This window comes from Archocentrus centrarchus, chromosome 14, assembly GCF_007364275.1.
Source record: "Archocentrus centrarchus isolate MPI-CPG fArcCen1 chromosome 14, fArcCen1, whole genome shotgun sequence".
NCBI classification, from domain to species: Eukaryota; Metazoa; Chordata; class Actinopteri; order Cichliformes; family Cichlidae; genus Archocentrus; species Archocentrus centrarchus.
Window position 1 is genome coordinate 31,601,843 of NC_044359.1, and position 22,099 is coordinate 31,623,941.

General features: G+C 39.5%; 2 protein-coding genes across 3 annotated transcripts; one reads left to right on the forward strand and one right to left on the reverse strand.

Annotated features, from left to right (window-relative positions):
* Window positions 1-4,649: 4,649 nt before the first annotated feature.
* On the reverse strand, window positions 4,650-9,782 carry mettl27 (methyltransferase like 27). Of its 2 annotated transcripts, none has more exons than XM_030746707.1 (6): window positions 9,623-9,782; window positions 8,585-8,715; window positions 6,459-6,587; window positions 6,094-6,229; window positions 5,173-5,265; window positions 4,650-5,060 (listed from the first exon to the last, which is right to left on the reverse strand). In XM_030746707.1, the coding sequence occupies exons 1-6, from the start codon at window positions 9,690-9,692 to the stop codon at window positions 4,858-4,860; spliced, it is 762 nt and encodes a 253-aa protein (XP_030602567.1). In that variant the 5' UTR covers window positions 9,693-9,782; the 3' UTR covers window positions 4,650-4,857. The 2 variants fall into 2 exon arrangements, with proteins under 2 accessions (XP_030602567.1, XP_030602566.1); XM_030746706.1 differs by having other exon boundaries at window positions 5,173-5,268; window positions 9,623-9,781.
* A 47-nt stretch (window positions 9,783-9,829) lies between these two features.
* Window positions 9,830-21,437, forward strand: nf2b (NF2, moesin-ezrin-radixin like (MERLIN) tumor suppressor b). Its single transcript, XM_030746641.1, has 17 exons — window positions 9,830-10,164; window positions 10,404-10,516; window positions 11,125-11,250; window positions 12,199-12,321; window positions 12,501-12,584; window positions 12,915-12,983; window positions 13,141-13,223; window positions 13,409-13,484; window positions 13,592-13,729; window positions 17,088-17,162; window positions 17,248-17,361; window positions 17,474-17,596; window positions 17,740-17,957; window positions 18,463-18,565; window positions 19,258-19,397; window positions 19,486-19,654; window positions 20,963-21,437. Exons 2-17 carry the CDS (start codon window positions 10,427-10,429, stop codon window positions 21,008-21,010), a joined length of 1,779 nt encoding a protein of 592 aa, XP_030602501.1. The 5' UTR covers window positions 9,830-10,164; window positions 10,404-10,426; the 3' UTR covers window positions 21,011-21,437.
* Window positions 21,438-22,099: the final 662 nt, after the last annotated feature.

Consider the following 22,099-nt stretch of genomic DNA (forward strand, 5'->3'; position numbering starts at 1 on the left):
AGTGGAAGCAAAACTTAGCACAAAGCACAGGGAACACAAGACTGGCAAAATAAAACAGGAAGTGACTAAACAAGGTACACGCAGACTAGACAGGGGACTGGCACACAGACACGGGACAGAGACGCAGACTAGTCACAACACTAGGAATAAAACTCTATGAAAACAGGGTCAAGACAAAATGACAAACAGACAAGACCATGGATGCAGGGGAGACAGGGACAAAGGGAACAAGAGCATCAAAACAAACTGGGAAATAACAAAACTCAGGGACCAGCGGTGACATTATTAGCCACATATCATCCTTGAACCCCTGGCTGTCCAGGTGGTATCCAGAAAACCATGTGGGTTTTATAGATAATTGGAAAATGTACACATGCTAGGAGAGATGCAACCATCCCACTTTGGATGGAGCAGGTCTCATTTCAAGAAATTTGGCTGAATTTATTTAACTAAGAAAAAAATCTTTAAAAAACTATTTAGGTGTAAAAACTTACAGAATAATATAACAACCTCAAATGCACTAAAGAATGAATGAATTAACTGCAGATTTTAAACATTAGGTCTCTCTCTTCTAAGTCTCTGTTAGTAAATAATTGAATAATAGATCAAATTACTAATTTTGCATTACAGAAATCTGATTACAGGACAATGAATATGTTAGTTTAACACCCCTGAATCGTGCTGTCTAAATCCTCAAAGCAAGCTTTCACTCTAACGTATCAATCAACCAGAGACCCAGACTGAGGGAAATTTTCACTTCACTTCACTGCACCAATCTGAGCCTAAATAGAGGGAACAATAACACATAAAAGCCAATCCTGTGGGTGTATCCATCACTGGGGCTTGTTGGATACAAAGACAATAAAGAGCCAAAACCATATTATTTATGTATCAATTATCGTGCTATACTCAGGAGTTAAAGCGGGAATCAAAACTGCATTTTTGGTGCAGATCTCCTAAGTTGTGGCCGCGGCACTTCAACATCTAGCCAGCGCTACGGAGCAACCAGAAAGGGAAGAAGTGTTGTAGCAGGTAATTTCAAATACAACATTTCTAACAGCGTTTGGCACACTGTGTGACTGCTAGCTGAAGGTACAGCTGCTGGATTTCCCAGAATGAGTGATAACTTCACTCAGAGATGGAGAAAGATGTAAGAAGAGCAGGGCAGGTAAAGATAAGGACGGCTCAGTGATATTTGATAAGCTGGAAATGTAAAGCTTACATGTACAACTTACATTTTCTACATCAGATATTGGATCTGTAGATGTAAAGTTATCTGTTTTCATATTGGGAGGTGTTCTGCAAAACAAACTGAGGTATACTAACTATACTAACTTAAAAGTCTGCATGAAAATACTCCACAGTTTATTGCAGGATAAACAGGTTAGTTTGCTGTACTGTGGTGAATTTAAGCTCTGTGTTAGACTGGTGCACAGTGGTTGTGGTGCTCATGGTCACAGTTAGGTTACATCAAGTGTAGCAGATAACTTGAGACGGACCATAATAACTCACGTCACTTGTCCTTGCACATGAAGAAAGAAAGAAAAAAAAAGAAGAACCAAAACAGGCATTGAGATTAATCTCTTCATACACAGTTTGGTTTATACACCACTATAGACCTTACAAGTCTACAGTGCCTTGAGATGACTGTTGTTGTGAATTGGCACTATATAAATTGAATTGAACTGAACTGAATTTGCAGGTCTGGTGAAATCTACATTGTACTATACAAGCATTTCTTGTAGAGACACACAACACCAGATAAGCATTCATCCTCTTGCTCCACCAGAGATAGCGCCAGAGCTATTCTTCCTCCTCTGCTCCAGTTCACACTTCAAAATGTTTTGCACTGCAGACTACCATGGTGATCTCTGCATGCTAATGTAGCCACGTAATGGAAAAGAGAAGCTGTTTTTTGAGGGGGAAGAATGTAACCTTGTAACCTTTTCTGCAATAATTAGTAGGGAACAAGATTAAGAGAGGAGCAACAATCCAGAGATATCATATTTTGTGTTTCAGATTTTTCTCTGTAGTAATATATACATAAAAAGTATTAAAAATAATTATGGGTAAACTGGATTTGACCAGGTTTGCAGACATTGTGCAGCTTTCTGAGGACAGTAACAGGTTGTGAATGAAAACAAATCAGAAATCATTTACATCTTTAAAACTAACCTTAATTCAAGTTTGCCTAATGCTGCACTTGACAACAAGCGATCGCACAGCCTTGACATTGTCAAGGCAAACAAACATTCACGCATCCAGCATAAAGAGCAACACTGGGACTTACTATCAACACTACAATAGAAAGCCTCATACCTCTCAACAGCCCATAATGGAAACCTGAAACCTGAAAGAGGAGACACTGTCCACTGCTTCACTTTCCAGGATTATATCATTAAAACAGGCATTAATCCTCACACAGAGGTGGTAACCAGTCCTCTTTTTCTGGTATGTAGGAAGCTTGTAAAGACTTGATTTAACAGATCATAAGAAAAACAAAACAAAAAAATTTGTACACATCATGCAAATAGAATCATAAGAATTTTCTTATTTATGATCAACATTGCTCTTATCTGCAAATTTAACTTTTTTTTTTTTTTTTGTGTTGGAGCAAGTTATTGGTCTCTAACAGGCTCAGGATGTGGATCATTTATTGTGGGAAACCAATAAAGCTTCTTTATGATGGTTCCAGGTAGTCTTACATTTGTATCATTGCCTGTAGCCTTCAGTTTTATCAGCATTGTAACACTTGTATGGTTATATTAGAGGCTGCTGCGGGCCAGTTAGGAGTATTGCGGGATGAAATGGTGCTCGTGGGTTATTCTCCATATTAATTATGATTGTGATGTAGAAGTTGTGGCTTCAGTGCTTCAGTGTACCTTAAGTCACAATATCCTGAGAGGATTCATTTCTCCCTATACACCTCATTCACTCACAAACATTAACACATACACTTACAAGTTGGGGAGGAGGAGGGGTGGATGGGTCATCTCACACCCCGATTTCTTACACCTCGCCCAGGGTAGGGGTCGGGTGGTTCCTTGGGGACCGGGCTGGTGTTGTCCTGGGGTCGCTGTTGGCCCTGGGGTGGTTTCCACTTGCCCCGTCTTCAGAGGGTGGGTAGCTATGGATGAATGTGTGTCTTTGTGTATTTGTCACCGTCTCTGTGAGTATGGGTGGGTGAGTGAATGTGTATGTATGGCATATCTGTGTGTGGGTAAGTATGTATGGGCATGTATGAGTATCTGTGCATAAATGTGTACACGGGTGTGTGGGTGTGTTTGTATGTATGGCTGGACCTGGGTCTGGGCCTTGTGCCTTGCCTCCTGGCCGCTCCTTGCTGGGTACCTCCTCCCCCCTGCCCCCTGGGGTGGGGGTGCCTCAGGGCTCCTGGGTGGGGCTGGACGTTCTGGCGTAGGTGCTGGCCTGCCCCCCTTGGGGGTGCAGTGCGGGGCTGCGTTGGCTTCTTTGGCGTGGGGGGGGGGCTCTGTGGAGGGTCGGGCGGTCCTTGGGTGCCGTGGGCCCGGGGGCCCTGCCGCTGGCCAGTGCAGGGGGCTGGCCGCTGGGGGGGGACTGGCTTCTCATCGCCTTGGGTTCCCTGGAGCCCTTGCTCCTCGACTGGGGGGGCTCCGTCTGAGACCACCCTCTCCCGTCTGCTGGGGTGGGTGTGTGGTTGTCTTTGGACTGAGTAGCCATGGGTCTTCCTGGCTCTTGGTGGGCTGCTGGTGGCCTGGGTTTCCGGGGGCTTTCCCTACCTGCCTCTGGCTTCTGATGGGTGGAGCTGCAGCGTTTTGCCCTCATTGGTAAGTACGTTCCATGACACAGACACAAACATGACACAGACACAAACACCCACTCAATCACAACTCAACAAAATTGTTGGTGTATGTAACATGCTTTGTTAGTTTTGTTTTTCACACACAAATTTATTTTTGCAAGTATTGATAGTATTTTTTAATGTTAAAGTGATGAACTATCTGATTAATAGACTTGTGCTCTTTCCCCTTTTTTTTTTTTTTTTCTTTCTATTCTCCTTTTTTTGCTCTCTTTCTCTCTCCCTTTTTCTTTTCTTTATTTTCCTTTTCTTCAGCCTGTCAGCTCTGGCTGTTACATTGTATGTTAAAAATAACTCAGATAAATTAAATAAAGGGTTAAAACATCAACAAGAAGAGCCTATTGAGAACCTATAGAGCTCATCTTGAAATAGCAAATATGTTTGGCACAACAACACATTCAGATCACAGTTCTGCTTGCAAGATCTACCAGACATGACAGGCTTTTAAAAAAAAAAAAAAAACTTTCCCAACATGTGTTAGGGCTCCAGCTTGCCTACACTGCCACCTTTTCTCTTTTTCTTCATCTCTCCTGCTTTTTTGAAGCCGTCTATAGAAATGCAATTACAGTTAATGTAATCCCTTGAATTAAAGCTGAAAGTCTACCCTTCATCGTGGTTGCTTGACTTAAGGTCCACTGTGGTGGCATACAGAGGCAAACTTTTAAAAATTGTCATTCTTCAAACATGTATGGACTAAACTAACTGAATCACTGTGCTGAATTAGAACATGTACCCTCATTAACCCACTGATTAATCCATGTGAGTTATTAATGCACAAGAGACACAGCTAACAGACAAAAGTTACATCATTTATTAAAAGATTGTCATTATTTTTAATAAGGATTTTGTTGCACATCCACAAGCGACTCATTTGTGTGACTGTAGCTTTTCCATAAGCTGGCTCTTGAGAATGTAAAAACAAGCCTTCTTTTTCCAAATTTATAACAATTTTGTTCAGTATTTGTATCATCTGTAAAAATGTTGCTGGTGTGTTTTGAAATCACCATACACTTTTACAATTATAGTTTCTTGTAGAGATACACAGCACCAGATATGTAGCCATCCTCGTGCTCTGTCACAGCTCTCTCCCAATCTTCCACCTCTGTGACCTCTACACAAGTCCAGAGACCCTCTTTCTCCATCTGCTTGAGCTCGGCGTCAAGGCGGCCTTTGTACTCCTGATTGTCCTGGTTACTTCTGGTTGTCATGCAAATGTAGCCACCTGGTGGAAAGAGGCGACAGTGCAGTGGGTTTTCAGTGGTGAGAGCTCTTCTTCAGTGAAGTGAGGCGATAATAAGGTGAGACAGCACTGAACCAAAATAACATATTCTCACCTGGTTTGGCGGACTTGCACAGATCTCTGACCACAGCAACAGGGGCATGACTGTCACTCAGCGCTCCGACGATCACGACCACATCAAACAAATCTGCTGCGAGAAGGAAAAAAGGAAAATTAGTGGCTTCTGCTACTGATACAGATAATAATAGTAATGATACAAAGAAATAATAATACTTCAAGAGTTTTTTCAAAGTATAAGCAGAGAATTGATAATAGCTTTTGTGTTATTTAGTTTTTTAAATGTATACACTAAAGTAAGTCATCTTCCTCCATCTCACACCATCGCTAGCATCCACTACTGCCTCACCAACCCTCCTCCAAACATGCCTGCTCCCAGCTTGGGACCAGGACTAGGAGTACATTGCCTTGTGGCTCCCCTGTGGATGGGGTGGGATTAGTTGGACCCAAAAGGTATAAAAGCTAAGCATAATCTTTTAACAGAAAGTAACTTTTTGATTAAAAAAAAAAAGGAAGGTATGTCCTTATTGTATATGGGGACAATGACAATATTTTACAACACAATAAAGTTATTATTTATCAACATATAAAGCACTTTATTGGGCAGAATGAAGTACAAGGTGCAGAAAAACCAAAATGTAATGTCCTCATATGATGACAGAGAGTCTCTGGTGGTTAAAGTCATACTGACAGTGACAAAGAGAAGTCAGAAAAGGTAAGATTCATAATATCATATGACAATAATGAGAATTTTTTAAAATTATGATTATAGAGTTCATTACAGATGAAAGAGTTGGATAACAACCACACAATAAACAGCGACTGAAATGCAACTAATTTAGAGATAGCTCTGACGAATAAATACACATAAATACAGATTAAAACATCTTACCTGAGGACTGAAAGCTAAATCACACAGTGATTAATGACCTGGGCAAATTATTAAAGATTTAATTACCCCACTGGATAGGCAGTGGCTCCTCTCCCAGCATGACCTGCTTCAAATCCTGGTACAACCCGCTCTGCCTGGCTAACTCCAGCATACCTTTGCTTCCATCTATCCCCACAAAGTTTCCAAATCCAAGTTTCTTCAACTGTGTAACAGCGACACATTTAGGTTATCAGACACGTGGTTACTGAGTTGCAGGATCAAGAAAGGAAAGGTCACTGCATCATAAGATATTTCTAGACATTTACTGAAAACTGAAACAGACAAATGTCAACAGTATTTTCAAAAAATGTCAAATTATAAATTACAAATCACTTCATCAGGACTTCATATATGCAGTTACTCACTGAGGCAATCTGTTCTTTCTCTTTTACCTGTTTGGCCACCAGTCCTGTACCACAGGCCACATCCAACACGGCGGCAGCTTCACGCTCTCCACTGAAATGGGAAGAGATGCAGTGTGCTGCCAGACTTGGAGCACGGTAGTCCAAAACGGCCACATCCTACTCGAAAACATGTTGGGAAAAAACAGTGACCATTACACGAGGTAAACATGAATAGGTATCCAAACACAGTTATTATCTGTGTATAAAACACATCTCATAGTTCCATCAGATACAGAATTTTAAATTTGTACTTCACATTTAGCCTTATATTGATAATATAGAAGGCATATTTTATTTACAGTACAAAGATAAAGAAGAACTTCATGTATTTTGAAAAATTACACCGTAAAGGTAATACAATACAGCAGAGTGACAAATACACTGATGCCTAGGATTAGAAAAGTAAAGATAACATTTAAGCATTTAAACTACAAGATAAATAGTTAAAAAAAAAATGCAGTGGGGGAAATAATTATTTGATCCCCTGCTGAATTTGTAAGTTTGCTCACTGAAAAAGAAATGAACAGTCTCATTTTTTAATGCTCAAGAAGGCACATGTAGGCCCATCTTGAGTTTGCCAGTGAACACCTAAATGACAACTTTTTAATGTCAAATTACAAACCTCTTCCACCATGACAGGTTTAAAGGAAAAAGTATTAATACCAGGTTGGTACTAGTAGAATTGTGAGAGGCTTACCATCAGATACTGTGCTAAATATGGAAGAAATGACAAACATTTGTTAAAACAATTCAGAATTTCATTTTTGTCTGACACAGAAATGAAGAAAGTAATTAAATGAGGAGGCCTGAGAGCTGGCAGAGAGACTCACCAAAACCTCGTAGGGTCATTTTCAAATGTTGTACTCCCGGTGTCAATTTAACTTCTAAATGTGTTGTCAGCTATAATGCTAGTTTTTAGTGTTAAACCTAACCCTCCACTTGGTTGTATGTGACACAACAGCTGATTTTAAGAAGCTGCCTGGGTTACACTGCCTTCAAATTAATGCTTACAGCTTGCCACAAAAAATGGGCATCTAATTGTGATTGCATAACAGTGACATACCCATCCATCCATCATAGTGTAGAAGTGAAAAAGCAGATGACAAAAAGAGATTTCTGATGTTTCTTTTTTTGTTTCTTATGTTTAATATCTTTGCTTACATTGGTAAATAGATTCTAGTCAACAGGATTTATGAAGGGGTTATATTTAAAATAAATAAATTACCAATTTTGCAAGTTGGGTTTTTGCACCTACATTATAATCAATCCAGTCCTTTTTGCCCAGTTAAAATATCTTGACAGAACTGTGATGTTATATTTGTTGCAATTTCTGCTGCTACAGTCAAACCTCTCTTGGAAAAAAAAGGAGATTTTTAATGTTTTTAATTTAATAAAGACATTTTTTAGCCAGATAAAGGAAACAAAGGATAAAGTCACTTTGCCAAACACTGACTGCTGCTTCTGCCTTGCGACAGGAATGGTCTTGCTGACTAAAAATGACTCGATATTGTTCGTGACTTCTTTAAAGCACTGACAAGAATATTTCAACACATTACAGCCATATTTACCAAGTACTTTACGAAGAAGTTTCAAATCACAATGCATGCTTGAAGGGGTAATAACTGCTCTTTGCAATGCTGCCACCTTGTGATAGAAGTTTGCAATATAAAGTGAAGCTAATGTACATTTTTACATTTGTACCTTATAACCACAAAATAACAACTAATGTCAGTCTAAAGAAAGTGACAAAAAAAAAAAAATGTTTACTGGCACCCCAACATCCCAAGAGAAAAATGTGTTTAGCCCAGATGGAAAACTCCTTTATGAAATTAAGTTTTAGGTTTTAACCACCCGGTTACACTTATTGCACTCAGTGACATGCAAATTCATTTATAACTTTAATGTAATGTGTTTTTTCTTAATTTTTGGTTGATATCCTGTTTCTCTCCATTAAAATGAAACTACCATAAAAATGAGCAAACTTTGAAATTCAGCAGGGGCTCAAATCATTATTTCCCCCACTGTAAATGCTGTGTATTATACTTAAAGTCATATCGGCTGTGATACAGACAAACACTGTAAATGGACAGTATTGTATAAGTATTGTATATCACCTGTTCATAGTGCTCTGCCCAGGAGTTGTAGAAGTTGATCTTGTCTCTTGATGTGGCGTTTTTATGAACTGACTGAATAACTGCTTTCACATGTTCAAACGTGTCAGTGACAGCCGACATTATATAAACACCTGCCGAAAAGAGCCATAGTCAAGCAAAATAACAGCGCATCCATTTGAGACTGTAATTGTGAATAGACATTATAGATATGCAGCCTTGCAATGCATTCAGCATACATTCTTAAGCGAGCCGAAATTTCTAACAAATAATCAATTTTGTTTTATATTATATTTAGTTGCTCTGTTAATTAGATTTGCTCTAATAATCAACACATCTGTTGATCGCTTTCACATTAGGGGCAAAGACCAGTTTATTCACACATTTGAGTACTTAAACCGGCATGTTTGCCTGTATGCACAGACTGAAGCAGTAATCAATTATCAAAATAGCTGCAGGTTATTATTATTAGTTTTAACTTGACCAATCGCCTTAGTGTAGCAGCTCTAAACATGGAAAATCTAATATATATATATATATATATATATATATATATATATATATATATATATATATATATATATATATATATATATATATGGGAACTTCTGCAATGAAAAGCCACTGTAAGGCTGAATTATCTTGACAAACAGTAAATAACTCTGACTCCTTTGAAACACTGACTTGCATATTGACCCCACACACTATAGCTGGTTTGATTTCAAGGTAGAGTCTGCTGCTACCACATATGCGTATACGTGGAAAAATGAAGAGGCAGTGCCAGTTACCAGCAGTAGCATCCCTGGTTATTTCTTCGTCCTGAGCTCACAGTTCACGCAACTGAAGAACGTTAATATAACAAACTATAATCGGGGACAGGATAATATGTGGTTATATATATTTCAAGAGCACCGAAAGCCTGTGCTGGAACACCAGGAAGCAACAGCACTACGATTAACGAACTTGCTGCTAACACAGTAAAGACTGCCAGGGACAGGGGCAGCACTTTCTGCCTTTCTTCCGCCATGAAGAAGCCTTTACCTTCTTCCAGACTGCGTTGATTCCGTACACCTTTTATTTTATAGCCTGTGGTCTCTACTAGCTGCAGCATTCACTGTCATACTTGGTCCCGAACGCTTTTAAACTGTATTTCCCGACAACCCTTGAAGGAGGCATTCGAGCCCAACTCTTGCCCATGCGCAGTAGCGTTATCCACGGTTGCTGTTCGTGTTCCCACCTGTAGAGCGCCTGGGAGTCAAAACAAAAATCTTCTGGAAAGTCGTCCTCAAATTTGAATAGCAAGCTAACTCACCTAAAACCGAGAGCGTTAGCAAAGTCGTTTTCAAATGTTATTTGAATCAACTTTAACATCTGCATTTCACTTAATCTGATGTATTTCATTATGGGAGCTTCACAAAAGTTGCGCTTTTTCTACAACTTTCCCTGCTCCGTTTTCGTGGCATAGCTGGAAAGCTAACGCTGCTTGGTGTAGTATATGTTAGCCTAGCTTTGCTCTCCCCACACAAAAGCCCTGCCTCTTCTCGGCGTTGTTGGACACCAGAAGTTTCAAACTTTACTCACTGGTAATGGCCCTGTCTATATTTTAAATGCATGTTGTTTTAAATAAATATGATTTTTTTTTGTATCTCTAAAACCGCTGGAAAAACTAAAATATCGTTTGATGGCTAAAAAACAGCAGGACCCAGTAGCAGTTCCATCCATGTGCTTAAAATTGTAAATTATAATAAAATCTACTGTTTTGTATCATGAGTTTAGCTCATTGTATCACTTGTATAACCTGCTCTATTATTTTTTTCCATAGGTTTTCAGCGAAACGCCATCAAAATGTCTATCCTAGGATTAAAGAAGAAACAGCCAAAGACTTTTAAAGTCAAAGTCATCACTATGGACGCTGAAATGGAGTTCAGCTGTGAGGTGTGGCTATATGTATAATAATTTACTGTATGCTTACATGTTTATATGTAATCATTGGCACCTTAAAAATGAACCCTATCAGATTGACAGTGAGGAAATGGTAGAAAAGTTCATGCATCACAGCTTTGCAAAAGTTAAAGCAGGCAGAATTTTAGGAGTCCTTTCACAAGTTTTAAACCTGAGCAGCACTGTTGCAATCTAAGACGCATGCCTTCTGGAGCATGTCATACAACCTCGTTGGAAATGCATCACTCAGGGTCCACCCATAAAACTGTCTAGCAGCAGCTAAATACCCAGACACATATCATGCTGTGATTAACTGAGGTAGTAAATGGCTATCTACGCAAACTCTACTCACTTTTCCCATTAACATTAATATATTATCTCTTTAAACCAAAGTTCATTTTTATCCTGTCAAAGGTTAAGTTAGATTTGTGGTGATGTGTCCCACCTACACAATAAAACACTGCAGTGAGCCCTGTCACTGCATCAGTATTTTAACATAATTTGTTATTCTTACTTCTTTAAATAAAGACTGGTTAGGTAACGAGCTACAGCTGCAAATGCTTTAGCTTGGAGCATCTTTGTCACTCGCTTTGTTTTTTCAGGTTAAGTGGAAAGGGAAAGACCTCTTTGATCTGGTGTGTCGCACTGTTGGTTTGAGGGAGACCTGGTTTTTTGGACTCAGATACACAGTAAAGGACACCTACGCCTGGCTGAAACCAGAGAAACGGGTAAGGGGAGGATTGAATCTATAGAGGTTCATCTGGCTATGAAAAACGCGCCACATGGCTGACATCTCAGACACTGAAATGAGCTAATGTCTATTTGGCCAGATTGATCACTTGATCATGAATTCTCTGTTTTAACTGTGGATAAATTATAAGTAATTCTTTAGTTGTTGTACAACCCAACTCCAAAAATGTTGGAATGCGGTTAAAATGTAAACAGAGTGCAGTCATCTGCAGATCTCATAAACCCATAATTTTTTATTCACAATGGAGCACAGAAAACACATCAAAAATGTACCATTTTAAGACAACACATCTTCAGAAACGTTGGGACTGGCCTGCTTTTACCACTGTGTAGAACAGCAGTCTGTAAACATCTGGGAACAGAGGAGACCAGTTTCTGGACTTTTGGGAGAGGAATGTCGTCCCATTCTTGTCAGATACGGGATCCTAGCTTTGTTGTATTTTTTTTTTTTTTTTTTTGGTCCCATGATTTGTAGATACAGTTTTTTGCAGATTGGTGAGCCGCCAAATCTTTACTTACAAACGCTGTTTCTCTAAAATGCTTTTTAAACCCACTCATGTAGCCATTCTCTTTCTTGTTAGCCTAATTAGTTGAAAAATGTAGCTCCAGCTGATTCTTTTTAATAGCAGTTATTTTTCCAGCATTTTTTTGGCATGTGCTAATTAATTTTTTTGAAATTTGTTGTTGCCATCAAATTCAAAATGAGTTAATATTTTTCATGAAATTTTAGAACGTCTTTAAACGTTTGATATGTTTTCAATGTCTATTGTGAATAAAGTGTTGGTTTATGAGATTTGCACATCATTGCATTCTGTTTGTATTTACGTTTGTTGTACATTTGTTTACATTTACAGTGTTCTTTTTTGAATTGGGCTTGTGTAATAACAATAATATTGTGCACTTTTCCTCTTCTGTCTTTCATCAAGGTTTTGGACCAGGAGGTCCCAAAGGACTCTCCCATAACATTTCATTTCCTGGCTAAATTCTTCCCAGAAAAAGTAGAAGAGGAGCTGGTTCAAGAAATTACTCAGCACCTCTTCTTCTTACAGGTAGTCTGATAACATTTCTGGTGCAGCTGTTTGCTTGGTTTTGTTTCTTTTTGTTTATTTTTAATACAAACACTTAAAGATTTCAGTGGCAGTTTAATCTTACCTGTATATAAAAGTTGAAGGAAACGCTTTTACATAGCTCAGCACATATTCACACATATTGGCAAACTCTTATTTAGGTGAAGAAACAGATACTGGATGAGGAGATCTTCTGTTCCCCTGAAGCTTCGGTTCTTTTGGCATCATATGCTGTCCAAGCCAAGGTAAGAAAACGCTGCAGGGTTCAATTCTCGTTGAACCTGCCGTAAGCTCGGCCTTTTTGCATCTTAAAATAATTCTTCTGTTAAGAGTCCATTTAAAATTTAACATTTATCCTTCATGCAAATACGAAGTAAATTAATATAATGCAGATTAGATATGTATGGAGGATGGACACGACAGCATGAATAGCAGTGCGTTCATGAGGTCAACAAATACAAAATGGACAAATGGTTTTTTAGGGAAACTTATTAAACTAAGAAAATCTGAATACATTTTTTTCCTGTGTGGATCATTAATGTTGGTTTTCTTGTTTGTCACTGTTTCCCCTTCAGTATGGAGACTATGATCCAAACTTTCATAAACCAGGCTTCCTAGCACAAGATGAGCTTTTGCCAAAAAGAGTAAGTATACAGGTCTCTGTGCATAATTGACCTATGAAAACAGGTCAAACTTGGAGTATTTTCCTTTGTTCTGAGTATTTTCTTGTCAGGTTTGTTGGTCACTGTCTGGGCATTCAGTGTATTTACAGTTTTCCTGTGATCCTGTGCCTTTTCCCAGGTTCTGATGCAGTACCAAATGACAGCAGACATGTGGGAGGAGAAGATCACAGCTTGGTATGCTGAGCACAGAGGCCTCGCCAGGTACGACTGACCCAGGCGCCCGCTGAAGACCAGCATGTGAAGTCACATTAACACCTTTATCAAAAGATTGCACTAGATCATGTAGTTAAAGTGTAATAAATGTATCACAATATGATCCATCCATCCAGTTTCTTTCGCTAATCCAATTCGCGATCGTCTTTCTTATTTTCACATCGTCCAAACAGAGATGAAGCTGAGATGGAATACCTAAAGATTGCTCAGGATCTTGAGATGTACGGCGTCAGCTACTTTGAAATTACTGTGAGTGCAACTTACTGTGACTTGATGTTACATGTTTGAATCTGAAAATGTTGAACATTGCTGCCTCTTTGATTAACAATTTGGGTTTTTGCTGTTGTTTTTGACAGCAAAATAAGAGGGACACAGACCTGCTGCTTGGAGTTGACGCCCAGGGTCTTCACATCTACAACCCCAACAGCAAACTCACTCCTAACAAGTCCTTTCCTTGGAGCGGCATCCGTAATATATCATATAGTGAAAAGGAGGTAAGTGCAAGGAGTGGATTATCCTGCAGATTCTCACTTCAGAGAAGCTGGACGTGAAGCTCACATCTGTAGTGATATTGTTAAAATACACTACTTTAAAAAAATAAAGGAACACTTTGAATCAGAGTATAGCATCAAGTCAAACGTGGGATATTGATCTGGTCAGTTAAGTAGAAGAGGGGGTTATTAATCAGGTTCAGCTGCTTTGGTGTTAATGAAGCCAACAACAGGTGCACTAGAGGGGCAACAATGAGACAACCCCCAAAGAGGAGTGTTGATTATTTTCATTTCTATCAAACGATGTGGCATCCTCTTGTTACTAACACAAAACTCAGTCCATATCAGTACAGATATCCAGCATGATTTTTTTTTCCCCCTGAGACTTGATGTGTTTTCAAAGTGTTCCTTTAATTTTTTGAGCTGTGTAGTTTTAGATTAATATATTTTTGTCATCTGTTGCATTTTCTCACCCCTTTCCTGCCACCTGAATTAAGACACTCACAGTGTTTATTAATGTCCGTGCTTGTATCTGTAAAGGTTCTGTCATTCGTATGTCTGAGCACCCATGAGCACCCTTGTACTGTAGTATTCTACATTCTCAGTCCTATTCCTGCTGTTTCGTGTTTTCAACTTTTTAACTTTGTCCAGCTTCAGTCACACAGGTAGAGACTGGTTGGTGGATGGTTGCTGGCTGTCGCTACGAGAAATCAGTTGCAAAGCCAGAAACCTCCTTGTGATTGTTTTGGTCATTAGCTGGCTGCCACTTTCAACCCTTAGTTTTTACCAACGATGCCAGCTTGTCTGCAAATTCCCAGTAACTGCTAGCTGAGCAAAGGACTGGGCGATATATTGAGTTTTTAAGACATATTGATATAAGATAAGACAATTTTGTTTATATTGCATCAAAATTGTACTCGTAGAGCCGCAAGTTCGCCTTTGTCTTCTCCCTGTTTCTCTCATACAACTTGATGTTGTCCCTAGTTGGAATTTGCAAAAGAAGTTCTGCCAAAAATGTTTCCTGAAGTTAGAGAAAGTCTCGGTATCCAGCTTGCAGACGTGGCTCACTGCACACTGACCACCAATATGTGGCTCAGCAGGACCTGCAAGACATACGTGAGCGTGACTACATTTCAGAGAAAACTGGGAGCGGAAAAGTGCTCATCTCCAAACCAGCTCCTTTTCCCAGGACCACAGCGGGGAGCATATAGTTGAAGCCCTGCAGGATACCCAGACGAGCTGGAGGCTCAACCTTCAGGTGGCTGAGGATGCAGTGTTTTGGTCACAGACTTCCTCTGACCATTGGTGAGTGCAGCATCAAATGAACTCAGTAAAACATTTTTTTCGAATCACTTACAGAACTAATACGCTTACTGACCACAAGATTATCTATTTAAAATGTTTAGGTTTATAAAGGTACTACTTACGAAATTGAAACTTCATTACATAAACTCTCAGGCCTATTTGGGGTGTGTGCATGTGTGTCAGACTGTGTGTTGTGACAGTGAATAAGGGGTCCCAGCTGAGAAGAGACAGGGATGCATTTTAAATACAGAAGTGTTTGAGTCTGAAAAAATGTACAAATATACATCTGTTCCACTCGTCTGCTGGTGATTTTACCAAAGTAGAATAAAACCATTTGTAGTTTATACTGTACACATGTAAATACAGTGTTACTAAACATGGATGGGTGTTAATTTGCTTTTGAGTGAGCTGCCTCACAACATAAAAATGAAAGGGAGTTTTAAAGGTTTTGTGTGTGTGTGTGTTACAGGACATGGCATGGATCATACCTGCATCATCTGGGTCATTTCTCTTTGTAAGAAAGCTTCTTACAAAGCTTCTCCTACAGCTGGAGAAAGAGGGGAGAACTGGCTGATGCACACTTGCTGTGGTTCAGGGCCAAATGCATCCCGAGTGGGGAAAAAATGGATCCACTAAAACATAAAGTCGTCGGTTATCGGGGCAGATGTTTGTCTGAGCTGCCTGGCCCAGCTGTTCCTTAGACTGCAGACCGAGGACAAGCAGCAGAGGTGCACACAGCTAAAAAGAAAATATCACTGGCAGGCTTCTTCCAGCGCAGCACAGCCACCAGCACCACTTTAACACAGAGGGATGCAATAGAAGAATTGCCTGTTGTCAGTTTGTTTAGGGAGTGATGCTGACTCTTTCAAATGGTGGAAGTTGCCTGTCCAGCACAGAGCCACCTGGCCAAGAAGTACCTTTGTGTGCCAGCGCTTCTTCTGAAATGGGAACGTTGTAACCTCCCACAGAGCGTCCTAGAAGCCTGATACTGCTCACAGATGACTTTTCCTGGAACAAAATCTGTAAGATGTACAGTAGTTGGCCTGGCATGTTGCTGTTTTTGTTCTCATTATATTTTTGCCATTATTTGAAATTTGCACAAAACGTGCACTGGCTAAGAGATGAAATGTTGCTAATTTCATTCCATCTGTTTACTACTAGATCTTTGTACAGGACTATACACAGGAGGAAGCACTTTGGTAAAGAAGGAACTACTTCAGTGGAAAGTCACTTTTTAAAGAGCAAGTCAGGCTTTTGTTTTTGCTCCGTACCTTTTCTGCTTGTTTAATCGTGCAGCTGTGAGTCTTTGCTAAGAAAGGAACAATCTTTATTTTATTCAAGGAGTGTTATTATTTATTATATGCAGAAACTGTAGTTCATTGTACATACATCTACAGCTTTATTTGAATGAAAGTGCCTGTGTGACATTTGAACATAAGGCTTTGACTTGGAACTGTCTTTGTGTTACTTTATGAGTAGAAAAGAAAAGAAAAAAAAAACTGTATATATATATATATATATATATATATATATATATATATATATATATATATATATATATATATATATATATATATATATATATATAAATTGTGACTGTGATTGCGATAGTAATGATTGTGTCACACTTTTCCCAGTCTGGAAACAGAGAATGTTTGCCTTCAAAATAAAGGCTGCACCGTTAATGCTAACACATTGTAAAACATACAGCTTTTACTTTGAAGGCAAATGATCTCTGTTTGAAAAGCACTTTTATAGTTTAACTACCACTCAGAGAATAATTGGTGAGTATTTGCAGACAAATCGGTGTCTTTCATACAAACTACTGGTGACCAAAGCAATCACAAGGATGTTGTCAGGTGTTTCACCAATTTCACTTTCCAGCTGCCAGCAACTCAGGGAATAAACATTTTTCCCTTAAAACCAGTAGTTACTAGATGGTTGCCAACTGGTTACTGGGACCAAACACAGTTATCATAAATGTTTTTCTCTTGATGTCAGAAGGTCACTTCACAGCTGTGCTCTGTTGATCTTTTTTACCTTTATATTGTTGCAGTTCACAATCAAACCCCTGGACAAGAAGAAAGATGTTTTCAAGTTCTACTCATCTCAGCTCCGTGTCAACAAGCTGGTAGGTTTGACTCTTTGTTCATGTTAATGTTATCTATTTGAAGGTTAAATGTGAGTTGTTTGCAGTGAGTTTCCCATCTCTCTAGATCCTGCAGCTGTGCATTGGAAATCATGATTTATTCATGAGGAGGAGGAAGGTGGATTCAATCGAAGTACAGCAGATGAAGGCCCAAGCCAAAGAGGAAAAGGCCCGAAAGAAGGTCTCTGCTTGCTCAGCCCCACTGGAGCTGTGTGACTATCACATTAGATAAGATGCTCACAATGATAAAGAAAATTTTGTTGTTAACAAGCTTTAAATGGGCCGTCATGTAGATGGAGCGTCAGATCCTGGCACGGGAGAAACAGATGAGGGAGGAAGCTGAACGAGCAAAAGAGGAAATGGAACGAAGACTTTTCCAGCTGCAGGATGAGGCGCGACTGGCTAACGAGGCACTGGTGAGAACACTTAACATGAGATAATTGTTGGATTTTCTAAAGAGCCCGATTCCCACATCTGGCTAAATCCTAAATATCTTCACAGATTATCTTGCACAGCTTTGTAAAAATGGTGATTAAATGTTATAATGCATTTTCTCCAGCTGCGATCTGAGGAGACAGCAGACCTGCTGGCAGAGAAAGCTCAGATTGCTGAGGAGGAAGCAAAGCTGTTGGCCCACAAAGCTGCAGAAGCTGAGCAGGAGAGGCAGAGGTTAGAGGTCGCAGCCATGAAGACCAAGGAGGAGAAAAGACTCATGGAGCAGAAGATGAGGGAGGCAGAGCAGCTGGCTGTAAAACTGGTGGAGCAGTCTGAGCGGAGGTCTGAAATCATCTGAGCTTGTACTTTAGACATTTCCTGTAGTTAAATATTAATTCCTTTATAACTTTCCAATCTGTGGATAACATTTATCATCTGGTAACAGGTGCACGCTCTTTGCTTTAATTATGTCTAGGATCTGTTTGGGTTCCACTGGTGGCAAACCGGTGGTAAGATTAGAGCAACACTCCTCTGTGTATGTGTGTGTGTGCGCACGCCTGTGTGTCAGTCAGTATATGTAAAAAACAAGTCTCACAGTTTACACTACATAGCAGTTCAAAAGAAGGATGAAAGTCCTTCTATATGAATTCCATCACTCAGTCTAATCTTTGCTTCATCTATTTGAAAAGAAACCTATATTTATATAATTCAACCTATAATTTATATGTTCCCTTGGATCCAGAATAAGCTGTAAGACTATAAAACTATATGACTATACTATGTGAATATAGTGACATGTATTTACTATAGCCCTCCTACTCTAAAACTGACCAAACTCTGATTCCAGGTTGAAGGAAGCTGATCACCTGAAACAGGACCTGACTGAGGCAAAGGACGCTGAGCGGAGAGCCAAGCAGAAGCTGTTGGAGATCACCAAAACAACTTACCCTGTACTGTGATCCTGCCGCTGAGTCTCTGATCTCTGTGATGACTGTAGATTGTAGATAAAAACAGGGTTTTTCTTTCTAAGGTCATTATAGAGTATCTGAAACATAAATCCAGGCTATTACAGTGCAGTCACTTTAATAACTAAGGCCATTGATTAGCTGCTGGAGGTAATTTATGTGTCTAGTGTGAATTATCAATTTGAGATGTTCAGAGGGGTGTTATTGTTTCATAACTTGCCTCATGTATTTCTCTAAGTTACTGATTTGTTGTCTCACAGAATGTCTTTAATGGCCAGATAAGAGGTGGGAACTCTGGTGTTTTATAAGTCTTACAGATTCATATTTATCAATATTGATACTTGACAACAAACAAATAGTAGAGCATTAATGTGTTTCATATAGATTTGCTATAAATAAACTGTGTAGCAACCAAGTTAAACAGAAGGAGAAATTCAGTACAGCACCTATAAATGTTTTATTGTAGCTTGGCTTTGGGTTATAAAAGGTTGCTTTTATGTGCTGTCACTCAGAGTGAGGGACGTGAAATAGTAGTGACATCTGATGTGCCGATAATCCACGTTAAGTGAATCCAGCTCGGTTTTTTGCCCCTGTGTGACCACAGATAGTGAAATTGTAATATGCCTTACCTTTGAGAATATTCATCCTTCCCTGACATCTGTGTACTCGTCTTCCAGCTCATAGCAGCTTATTCTGCTCCCCCCGCTCCTCCTGCTCCTCCTGAAGCTGCCGACTTTGCCTATGAGTCAGCACCTGCACGCCTCGACTTCAAGGACTCCGACATGAAAAGGCTGTCTATGGAGATTGAGAGAGAGAGGTAAGCCGGAGTTTAAATCCCCCGCAACGGTACTTCAGAAAGACAGTTTGGCTGTTTGTTGATGATGCTGTGGCATGCATAAATACAGGCTGGAGTACATGGAGAAGAGTAAACACCTTCAGGACCAGCTGAAGGAACTCAAGTCCGAGATCGAGTCTCTGAAGCTAGAAGAGCAGCAGCAGCAGGCCAGCCTCTACAACCTGCACAGTGAGGCGAGGGGGTACATCCCGGAGCCCGTCTACATACCTCACAGCAATGTATGTATGACCCCCTTCATATAATGGCATTAGGGTTACCAATGATTAGTCATGTGTCAGAGTGTTATTATTATTGGATGATTAACCACTGACTGCAGCTCATGGCCACTAGGGATTCAGCGCTTGTGAAATTAAAGTCCAAAATTAAATTTCTTACTTCGTTTCCTAAAAGTTTAAACTTCTTGATTAACTGCAAAAGAGATTCTTTTTATCTTATGCATCTGTGTAGTTTAGTGATGACGTAGATAGATAAATACTCACTTGTAACATGTTTGTAAACGATTAAATTATTCATAAAAACAATCAGTCAACCACAATCACCACAGGCTGAAGATGGAAAAGTCACTGGCGCCTCAAGAGTGCAAATTATGCTTGGCTAACTCATTAGGCTGCACCCTCAAGGCAACCTGTCCAGGTGCATGGGTGTTTTTCCTTCCACAGCTGAACGATTTGTTGGGTGAGGATTTGGGACAAAATAGTGTGTTGTTTATTTGCAGTTTGTGCATCAGAAACTGTTTGGAAACCAAAGTTTTTAGGACTTTTGAGCGGTATTCATGACAGTGAAGTTAACATAGCAAACGCTGGAAACACAGGAATGTCCAGTTGTTTTTGTTCGCGTCATTGCTAGAAAGCTTTTCCCATCCTGCGTCACATACGCTGTTACTAGTCAGTAAGGTCAATATTAAGTGTTTGGCCAGTATATCACTGCGTCACTAGTAATTGTAGTTTTTCCTGTTTATCTTGAATCACTGATTGCGAGTCAGATCTGGGCCTTCTGATCTCATCATCTAAAGAGTATCACAAGATCTGTCCCTCATTAAAATAAGAAATAAATTCAAATGCGCTGGTACTTGTATATGATGCTGTTCTACTCTGAGCGCATCCATGATCTCATGTTTTTTCAAGTGGCTTCTTTGACTGCACTGATGTGAGAACATTATACTCAAAGGAAGTGCCTTTGTGTTGGCAACATTTTAGCATATGCAAGAAAATCACTTTGATTTCTGTTAATATGTAATAAAAATTGTGGCATTTCTGTGAAGCCCAGCTTACCCTGCAGATAACAGATGACAGGATGCACATTCAGCCATGTGCTGACTGTTCAGTTGGCCTGTAAATAATGAATGTACAAGATCAGGTAAATGGTTATTGTTGTAAATATGTGGAAAATATGAAATAATTGAAAACATCAAATTCATTTGTATTTATTCTGTACATATTTTATTTAGTATTCTTAGAATTGCTGAATACTCCATTACTTTGCACTTGTTTCTGGCCACCTCTGCTCATACTCATCTTGTTTTGTAGAGAAACTCTGCATACATGTCTCAGATGGCCTTCTTTGAAGAAGTGTGATCCTAGTCCTGCAAGATGGTGGGAACAGCTGCTGTGACACGGCGTTCTCAGCATGTTTGGTTAATTTTTAACTGACTGAAGCTAACAGATCAACAGACACTCTTTGTGTTTTGGAAAGACTTTAAATCTGTCCTCAATGATGAACTAATAACACTAGTGTGTCTGCCTGAGCAGACTGTTAGGCTGGGTTGTGCCACCTGTAACACTGCAGCAGCATCAGCATTTCTCTTCGAGCCCGTTATTGGATGACATATATCCAGCGCTTCTTCAGGATAAGTTGATGAGGATGGTACATAAGAGTTTTTGTTTATACCTAGCTGTATTGTGGTCCGATATAGAACTTATGCCTGCCTTAATTTTGAGCTATCCATTAATGCCTTAAAATATTTTGAGACTGGGATTATGTATAAAAAAAAAAAAAAAAAAGTGACAAATCAACTTTGGCAAATTTCCTACATCAGGTGTGATGTCAAGCTGTGATGAATTTTGTAACTGGGTTCCTTCCAGACAAGAAAAATGTTCTTCAAACATGGGTTAGAGTTCAGATTTATCAAGCTGCTGTTCAGTAAATCACATAGACTGTATGTAAAAGATGGATGAAGCCTCTGGACCTGAACTGAGAAATGCCTAAAGTCTGCATTTGTTCAGCAGGGGGCGATGACCTGGTTGCAAAAATAATCCTACTGCTCATCTGATTTATTACCTAAACACTTTGGTGATGGGAATATGGTCTCTCTCTAATTTTTAGTTCTATTTAATACAGCATGGTTTGTGCTTTTATAAATTGTGTTCCATTTACAGTAGAATAGATGATAAAAGAAGTGTGATTTAGGGTGCTGTTAGCTTGTGATTGATTAGTCACTGTTGTATGAGGATGCCGTGTTCAGATCAGATCCTCTTGCTTATAATATCTGGGTTTAAAACCCATCGATGTACACAGTGAAGCTGGCAGCAGATGTGTCTCTGCTGTCACCATCCTGCTCGGGGGATCTGACCACAAGCGCTGACCCATTCCTCCAAAAAAATGCCAGACTTGTGTGCGTTTTGTGATGTTCCCGTGAAAGAAAACAGAAGAGAAACTGAGAAAAA

Bases quoted from the DNA above. Each gene is read 5' to 3' on its own strand.
- mettl27 (XM_030746706.1), bottom strand. From the start codon at position 9,692: ATGCTGCAGCTAGTAGAGACCACAGGCTATAAAATAAAAGGTGTACGG. The intron at 8,716-9,622 runs GTAAAGGCTTCT...TCTTTTCGGCAG, and splicing joins TCAACGCAGTCTGGAAGAAG to GTGTTTATATAATGTCGGCT. The intron at 5,269-6,093 runs GTAATTAAATCT...TCCTTCTCGCAG, and splicing joins GCCACTGCCTATCCAGTGGG to CAGATTTGTTTGATGTGGTC.
- nf2b (XM_030746641.1), top strand. From the start codon at position 10,427: ATGTCTATCCTAGGATTAAAGAAGAAACAGCCAAAGACTTTTAAAGTC. The intron at 13,224-13,408 runs GTACGACTGACC...TCGTCCAAACAG, and splicing joins GAGCACAGAGGCCTCGCCAG to AGATGAAGCTGAGATGGAAT. The intron at 13,730-17,087 runs GTAAGTGCAAGG...ATATTGTTGCAG, and splicing joins TATCATATAGTGAAAAGGAG to TTCACAATCAAACCCCTGGA.